Source organism: Bufo bufo, chromosome 1 (assembly GCF_905171765.1).
Source record: "Bufo bufo chromosome 1, aBufBuf1.1, whole genome shotgun sequence".
In the NCBI taxonomy this organism is placed as follows: Eukaryota; Metazoa; Chordata; class Amphibia; order Anura; family Bufonidae; genus Bufo; species Bufo bufo.
In genome coordinates, this window is record NC_053389.1 from 4,575,235 (window position 1) to 4,584,193 (window position 8,959).

Sequence of the window (8,959 nt, forward strand, 5' to 3'; positions counted from 1 at the left end):
TGGAGACTCCAAAGAAATAGAGGCTGAAGAAGCTAAGGCCGAAGTCTTGAAATAGGAGAAATCCTTGGATGTTCCAGAGACCAATGTTAGGGCGGAAGGAGCGACTGCCGAAGTGGGAAAAGCCACCTAAGACGCAGAGGACTCTGAAGCTGGCCCCAAACCCGAAGAAACCCCTGCTGAGAATAATGGAACAGTGGTCCAGATGCGTGGAAAAGGAGCGAGTCGTAAGAAACCTGCTCTGCTGAAGGAGCCCTGCAAGGCAAAAGAGAAAGGGTCGGGACACGACCATGACTGGGACCAGTCCAGTCAAGAGTTGCCGCAGTCCAAGAAAGGACGTGAGGGGCCTGTGCAGAAGCCAGGAAATATAAAAAGAGAGTACCTGCTCATGAGATGGGCAAGAAAATCCCAGAGGCCGTGTCAGCTCTGTAATAAACTCATGAGGGTGACAAACCAAGCGCTGTTGTCCTGGGTCTGGCGGAATACAAGGAAGACTGTAGGCCAGGTCAATGCCTGTTCACGAGCATCTGGATTTGAAGTTAGTGTTCACCCCAACGGCTTGAACAAAGGTGGGGGGGGGGGGTGTATGTGAGATAGTGACAGATTTCACAGAGGTGAGAGGCAAGGAATGGGTGGATAGTGCGGTCCACACCCCTATTCCAGCATAGGTGAGACCAGCTGGAGGTGCTGGGGCTGGCATAAAGCACCTCCCAGGGTGTCAGTCTAAGGGAAGGAGATTCATTGTGCAACAGGGTCCTGCCGGAGGCTGTGTATTAGTGGTCTCACCAAGGGGCAAGGTGCTAGCCGGAGCATTGGGGGATGCCGTGACTACTGGGCCACACTCCCCCATAAAGGTACTGGATGTGAGACTGTGTGTGAACAGGGCTCTGTACAGCCAGGCAGCTGTGGGACATGGGCTGAGAAAACCGCTTGTAATTACCGTGTGCGAACGGTGCTTTAAGTAAGGTAGCTACCTTGTAGATACCTTATTTAGTTAGAGCCCAGCCGGGCAGGTGTTTATTTTGTATGATTTATGTTTGTTTTGCTGAGGTGCCAAATAAAAGCGATGTTTGGACCTTAAACTTTCTGTCTGGCAAAGATACTTGTGTGAATGACCCCCGGAGAAGAGCTAACCCCCCCAAATGTATAGAGGGAGGACAGACATCTCCCTGGGTGTGTAGAGGGAGGACAGAGATCTCAATGAATGTATAGATGGAGGCCAGAGATCTACCTGGATGTTCAGAGGAAGGACTGTGGAATGTGGAGATTAGATGTCTTGCTCTTCACTTCAATGGGGGGGGGGGGGGGTTGCCATCAAAAGCTAAGCTTGTTAAATGTGTCCCAACCTGCACCCCGCCCCTCCCCCGGAGATCACGTTTAGCGCCCCCAGTATTACCACACACACGATTTTTGGTTCAGATGCATACCCCGCATCCACTGTTTCATGTTTACATTGTCAGGGCTCATTTTACGCAGCAGAGTTTGCCTTCAAAATTAACAATGATCTAAACTTACATAAAAGATCACCAGCGCCCTGGTGACACCATGAGCCCGGCCTTCTCTGCATACAGTCTGACAGTATAATTAGGTATATATAGTATATTTATACATATGTATGATGTTTGTTATCCTCAGGAGCTGCATTCATAATTCTGCTAGTTTTATTAGAATTAACACATTTGTTGTCAGACACACCCCTAAAAGAAGATGGAAAAAGACTGAGACTCCTGGGTGGTTGACACCATTTAATGGCTAACTGAAAAGATGACATAATTGCAGGCTTTCGAGGCTAATTGGGCCTCTTCGTCAGGCATCTCTTAAGACAGTATCTGAAGAGTCACACGTTTATACACCAAAGAACAAAGGAATAATGAGGTCGATGAGACAAGTAACGTAAAGCAGATCAGTATCAGTGGAGGAGGAAACAAACAGTTGTAGCAGTAAATTGTTGGAGCGATTACACACGAGGATTATAGACAAATATATATTTTTCACCCCTAATAGAGTAACTGATCCTACGAGACTTAGTAGACAGTCCAGCTGGCGCCATGCAGTTTAGATAGCTGCCAGCAGAATGCTCATGTGGCCAACAGCTATCTCCTGGCCATCATCCCCATACAGAAATTCACATTGACTCCTCTGTCCTCTTTTAAATCCCCCTGTTTCCTTCTATACTGCTCTGTCCCCTCCAGACTCTTCTGTCCCCCTCTAGATCTCCCCGTTCCCCTCCAGACTTCTCTGCCCCTTCTAGATCCCCCTGTTTCCCTCTAGACTCCTCTGTCCTCCTTTAAATCCCCCTGCCCCCCTCTAGACTCCTCTGTCCTTCTTTAAATCCCCCTTCCCCCCTCTAGACTTCTCTGTCCTCCTCTAGATCCCCCTGTTTCCTTCCACACTCCTCTGTCCCCCTCTAGATCTCCCTGTTCCCCTCCAGACTTCTCTGTCTCCCTCTAGATCCCCATTCCCCTCTAGACTTTTCTATATCCCCCTGTTCCCTGTAGACACCTCTATCCACTCCAGACCCTTCCACAATCCTCTGTCCCCTCTATATCCCCGTTCCTCTCTAGTCTCATTTGTACCCTCCAGACTTCTCTGTCCTCCTCTAGACTTCTCTGTCCCCCTCTGGATCCCGATCCCCTCTAGAATCCTCTTTCCCCCTCTAGACTCCTCTGTCCCCCTCTAGATCTCCCTGTTCCCCTCTAGGCACTTCTGTCCCCTCCAGACCCTTCCACACTCATCTGTCCCCTTTAGACTTCTACGTCCCCCTTTACATCTCCCTATTCCCCTCTAGACTCCTCTGTCCACCTCTAGATCTCCCTGTTCCCCTCTAGGCACCTCTGTCCCCTCCAGACCCTTCCACACTCATCTGTCCCCTTTAGACTTCTACGTCCCCCTTTACATCTCCCTATTCCCCTCTAGACTCCTCTGTCCCCCTCTAGATCTCCCTGTTCCCCTCTAGGCACCTCTGTCCCCTCCAGACCCTTCCACACTCATCTGTCCCCTTTAGACTTCTACGTCCCCCTTTACATCTCCCTATTCCCCTCTAGACTCCTCTGTCCACCTCTAGATCTCCGTGTTCCCCTCTAGGCACCTCTGTCCTCTCCAGACCCTTCCACACTCATCTGTCCCCTTTAGACTTCTACGTCCCCCTTTACATCTCCCTATTCCCCTCTAGACTCCTCTGTCCACCTCTAGATCTCCGTGTTCCCCTCTAGGCACCTCTGTCCTCTCCAGACCCTTCCACACTCATCTGTCCCCTTCAGACTTCTACGTCCCCCTTTACATCTCCCTATTCCCCTCTAGACTTTTCTGTCCCCCTCTAGATCTCCGTGTTCCCCTCTAGTCACCTCTGTCCTCTCCAGACCCTTCCACGCTCCTCTGTCCCCTGGAGTTGGCTCCAGTGAAGCACTTTATTCTCGTAGGATGGACAGTTCACACATGTCAGATATAGAGTAGCATGTTGTAAGATCCCATGATGTCTAAGCATATGGGCCCTTCTTCCTCGCAATGCTAAAGATATAACAAGTTCCAGTACTGCAGGCAAATCCAACAGGGAGAGCGCCGCAGTTTGCCGTGAAAACCCCCAACAACAGCTAAGTGTCCCCCGGTCACAGGGATATACACATCCCCCCGTTACCGGTCTGTGATATCAGCTAGCGGGGGGCGGTGGGTTTTACTACTCAGGTAGTAATCAATACATTATCAATACAATGCCTATAACACTATAGTTGGAATTACACGTGTAGATTGTTGGGAACAAACGTTCCTGCGAATGCTCGTTCCCAACAATCTGCCCTCGTAAAGGTGCCGCTGATCACCTGATGAACCAGTGAAACGCTCATCATCCGGTGATCCTATTGTTCGTGTAGGCACATAACAGCAATCTGCTGACCAGAAACAATGCATTAGCGACCTCTCGTCCTCATACTGTGCAGGAGATCACTGCATGTAAATCCAGAGCTTCGCCTCCACTGAGCGAGCAGCCAACTGTCGGGAAGGAACGCATCCTTCCCGATAAACAGCTTCACCTTGGCTTAACCTAGTTAAAGGAGCAGATTAATCAGCCAGGGACAGGACACACTCCACTGAGACAACATATTGTGTAACCTCCGCCATGAGGCTCCTGGGTGCAGTGGCCCCTGCACTGCTTTTGTGTGACCCTGGCCTCACTCCACTTTTTGAGTCAATGACTTCTATATATGAGGTGATGCCTGCAGAGCTCTCGGCAGTGAGAGGTGCTCCCTGCGCAGTGTGGTTAGGGTTTTTCTCTTCTCAGGTCAGTTTCATGTTTGGGAGGTCTGGAAGGCTTTTGTGCTGCACTCGGCTCTTCCTTTGTGATTTTTGTGGGAACCGTCTCCTTCTCTGCTCCACATGAAAGACATGAAAGGAATTCAGGCTCGAAAAAGGTTTCAGCACTTCTCGAGCTCCACTGCTGACAGAATAGAAGACCATCCTGGAACGTCCATGGAGCAGGAAGGGGATGAGGAGCATTGTGTGGTGACATACCATACATAGTAGATAAGACCTGAGATCAGAAGTCATGGTGATAATTCAGAGGTGACACCAAATATGGCCGCACCTTCCCCTCACAACGCTCGTATAAAAATGGCTTCCACCACAATAAAACCTACATTGGCCAAAAGTGAAAAGACATATGCGGATGTTATTGACTGCGACATTTAATAATTCCTAATGTCTGGCTCTCTCTGACCCCAACCTCTGATCTACCAGCTTCTTCTTAATCCGTTGCGTTATACCTTGTGCAGGGCCTGAGGTGGTAGAACCTGACACAGGACATCCTCCACCTCGGGCCCTGCACCAGACATAACACAGTAGATTAGCTTTCTTGGGGGCACCATTGGGGCTCTCTTGAGTTATAGCATATCCTCTACCCATTCATGTTCCGGGGTTGCAGAGCTCCATTTCCAGGAATCTCTGCTAAATCCTACACTGAAGAGGCCAGGAAGCCTTGTAAAGCATCACAGCCTGCACAGTATTAGATCCCTGACCACTCCTTCACTAAAGCGCCATCCAAAGTAATCAGAGCGGTTCTCCACGAGGACCTTCATGGTGTCGGTCACCAGCGTTTATCCTCATGGACTTCCACCAATGTCCTCTCCTGCCGACACCTCCACTGGAGACGAGGCCACATTGTCAGCTGTATTAATAGACTGGATCTAGAGGTGCATTTATTAGTCTGGGTCTTCGAGGACCTCAGGAAAGGATACTGCCATCCTGCTGAGAGTTGTAGTCATTCTGAGCAGGTTGTAGTTTTGGGAGCAGGTCATGTTTATTGTAAATTCCTTCATTAGAAGTTACCTGTACCTCAGAAATCTGTGAGTCCTTTATACTCCATGACCTGTGGAGAGGACCCTCAAGTGACTGTTGTAACACTGGGACTATAATAACACTGGGACTATAATAATACTAGGACTATAATAACAATAAGACTATGTTATAACACTACAGTTTTGTTGTAAATTCCTAACGTCTCACCCGATTATTTTCAGCTTTTCATCCCAGGCCCAATAGATCAGAAGGACATAGGTGAGAGGGAGGGAGCAGGGACTATGCATTCCTCTGAAGCCTGGGAGACTCTGTTACTAGATGACAGTGGTGTATATAGAGGAGAGGAGGAGGCCATGGCACCGAGCGCCTACAGGCCGCCTACATGATGCGTACAGAGGTTGTGATCAGGAGTCTATGACTGTCCAGTCCATGCCAGATAAGAAACTCAACACCACTGCATCCACTAAACACAACTCTGCTGGATTTGTATTGATCTAAGCCCTGACCTTCCTCCGGCTCCCGGTGATTCCTAGTCGCCCCCCCCCCAGTCAGTACTTGTCTTCATTCCTTCCTACAATCTAGGGACCTGTCTGAACAAGCAGCAACACAGGGAAGTGACAGTCGTGTGGCCCCTCTCTGCCCCCGGCTCATTCCATCCTCTCACATAATACCGCGGGTTGTAAGCTGATACCACATTTATCAGCCTAGCGCTACTGGTAGGGTTGCCACCTTTTCTTCAAGCCAAACCCGAACACGGGTGGACCGGGACCAGAAGTTGCGTTCCACAGGCCGGAAGTGGGTCCAGCTGTGGAGCGCAAGCTGTAACTGAGGAACGAGCCAAGCAGACAGGATATCAGAGAGGACAGTAGGGTAAAAGGAAACACAAGGAGGAGCAATAGTAAAAGAAAACATTTAAAGGTGGGAGGGAGGGAGTGTCTGAAGACAGCGCCGCCCTGCGCTAGCATCACAGCTGATCGCCCGCAGTGACAGCTGATGGTCCCCGCTGCTGACACCTCATGGGCCGCCGCCGCTGACTGACACCCGACGCCGCCGCTCACCGCTCACCGCCAGCTGTCAGGTGTGCAGGTCTGCAGTTTGAATCCTGTGCCCAGGTCTGAAAAAGGCTTGTACCTGGGCACAGGATTACAAACCCCGACTGTCAGGGTCATTCCCGTACGGGTGGCAACCCTAGCTACTGGTGCCGCTCTCTGACAGAGGTCTGCAGTTCAGCAAGACCCAAGTACGGTCAAGAATCAGCGCTCTGACTTAGGGTGCAGAAATAAAGTCCCCAGCACCCGTGGTACCTGTTATAGGGAGTCTGCCAGCAGTTTCGACCACGCTAAACTGCTGGCATCACAAGGTAGCTGTACTGGTCTCCTGGTTGGATGCTGTAGCTGTCACTCAGAGGGGAGGGGCCATGCAGAGTGCACTTCACAGAGAAGCTCCGCCTCCTGGGCACTTGCAGGAGCTGAGTCTGGCAGAATAAAACTTCATATTCTCACTACTCCTGATGAAAAAAGTAAAAGGTAAGTTTGTCCTGCTCCCCCCATCCCGTCCTGCAGTTCAGCATGGTCAGGGCTGCTGACAGGCTCCACTCTTCCTGCTCGTGTCTCTCTGAGAAGGTCTGGTTTTCCTTGTGGAGATCTCTGAGGTGTCTGGAGTCTTACAGGCAATGCTCCACAGGAAAAATAAGCAAATGAGCTCTCCTCCAGAAGGAAGAAAACTGTCTCTGGCGCCCCCTATAGGCACTGCACCAGCAAATACTGTAAAAGAGCATGGCTATCCTCCTCTGTGGCCTCATTGCATGCCAGCGTTACTCCCCAGGGCATGTTCGGGTTTGTAGTTGGAAATCTCTAGCCCCTGCTGTTAGAGCGACAGTCCGTACACACAGGGGCGGCTGTAATGCTGGACGTGTATGTTGACGTCAGTCCTGAGGACAGCAGACTAATGTGTCTCCTCCGACGACTTACCCGGTGATGGCGCAGCAGCAGGTGGTGCAGGTATTCACCAACTCCAGCCCCATCGCCAGTCAGTGGAGCTCTGACGTCATGGACTGTCGTAAGGACATGGGAGTGTGTAAGTATGACCAGCCCCGCATCTACCTACACAGGCCCCACCTGGCGGGTCTACAATACCGGCGCCTACACGGGCAGCGCAGGGAAGGAGGGGAATATGAAGGGACTATTCACACATGTAGAATTCACCCCAGAAATGGTGACATGGCGGCACGGTGTAAATATACCCGAAAAGTCCATCTGAAGCCGTTTATCTGGTCACACGTCCAGGTACATACTGTATGTACATACATGTCCGCAGTTCTTTACTCCCTTCACTCCGCATCAGTCATACGCGACCAGCATTGTCTTCTGAAGTCCATGCGGGACGTTTATTACAGCTTTCCCCAGAGAATCATTTTATGGGAAAATGTTGCCCATTTTTGCCTCAGTGGTTGGAGTCTAACAGAGGGGACGTGGCCTTTCACAACGGGAAAGATTTAGTATCATTTACAGCAGTAAAGGACATAAATTATAGCGCCAATCTGCGCCGGCTCATCGCTAGAGAAGAGCGAAACATCATGGCGCACGGACATGATGCGGCGTTGTGTGGCACGCAATATAATTGCGCTGAAATTGGGTCAGAAAATGGCACAGATTGTAGAGAAGTTCTAGATTCCACTCTCTGCCGCCCGGTCCGTCTGCATTCAGTCTGTGACGTTTCTGTCTCCTCCAGGTCTATGTGGAACATTCTGCCCCCTCATCTTGGCGTGCAGGGTGGCTTCGGAATTCGGCGAGTGCTTCTGTCTGCCGCTGCTAGGGGGCACTATGCTCGCCTTACGTACCGGCCTACGAGAGCGACATCACATCCCGGTGAGAATTCTGGGGTTTGCTTCTTCCCTCCTCTGTATCTTCTGACTTCCATTTACTGTTGGCTGAGATCGGTGGGGCCGGCGGTCATGTAATGCGGAGGGGGCGTCCTCCTCAATGGCGGATGTTGGAGGGGATAAAGACTGGGCAGTTGGAGTATGGCCTGGAGATGTAATATGGCAGTGTCCATCAGACGTAAGGTGGAAGACAATTCTCCTAGAGCTGTTTGGTGGAGACATATTCACACGCCACGTCTCACACCCTGAGGATTTATTCATCGGTTTGGCCGCAGCTGCAGCAATAAACTGCGACATAATCCCAGTGTCTGAACACAGCCTTATAAATCTATGTACCCTGGGCAGCCGCTGATCTCCGTCTCTTCTTCCCTCACAGGGCACCATCTGCGATGACTGCGTGTGTCTCACGTTCTGTGGCCCCTGTACTGTATGTCAGATGGCTCGTGAGATGAAGGCAAGAAAATGAAGCGATGGCGGCCTGGACTAGATTTACAGCGTAGATATAATCACGTAGATAAGCGGCTAACAGATATAACAGATGACGCTTCTCCTTTAACCACCCCAGGCGACCCCGATACCATGAGACTGTCCGCCGACCCTCTGCCAGGCCTTATACGCGGGGCAGATTCACTGTTCTGGCGCTCTGCTGCCCACCGCATTTATTAGCCATGCCCTAAAAGGGGCGTGACAGGAAAGTGGCCGCCGTTTGACTGCGCAAAACTGTGTCTAAAGGTGCGCCAGCGTCCATCAGCTTGGAACGGATTAGTAGATGGTCCCACTGAGCTGCACCCCAGA

At 50.8% G+C, this 8,959-nt stretch overlaps 1 protein-coding gene across 1 annotated transcript; it reads left to right on the plus strand.

Moving 5' to 3' along the window:
* The first annotated feature begins 202 nt into the window (after positions 1 to 202).
* On the plus strand, positions 203 to 8,630 carry LOC120986947 (cornifelin homolog). The gene is made up of 4 exons (XM_040415631.1): positions 203 to 394; positions 7,224 to 7,359; positions 8,014 to 8,150; positions 8,541 to 8,630. The coding sequence occupies exons 1-4, from the start codon at positions 203 to 205 to the stop codon at positions 8,628 to 8,630; spliced, it is 555 nt and encodes a 184-aa protein (XP_040271565.1).
* The last annotated feature ends 329 nt before the right edge of the window (positions 8,631 to 8,959 follow it).

What these genes read in the sequence shown, in the direction of transcription:
- LOC120986947 (XM_040415631.1), top strand. Translation starts at nt 203, where the DNA reads ATGCGTGGAAAAGGAGCGAGTCGTAAGAAACCTGCTCTGCTGAAGGAG. An exon ending in TCGTAAGGACATGGGAGTGT is followed by an intron (nt 7,360 to 8,013) that starts GTAAGTATGACC and finishes TGTCTCCTCCAG; the next exon opens with GTCTATGTGGAACATTCTGC. An exon ending in GAGAGCGACATCACATCCCG is followed by an intron (nt 8,151 to 8,540) that starts GTGAGAATTCTG and finishes CTTCCCTCACAG; the next exon opens with GGCACCATCTGCGATGACTG.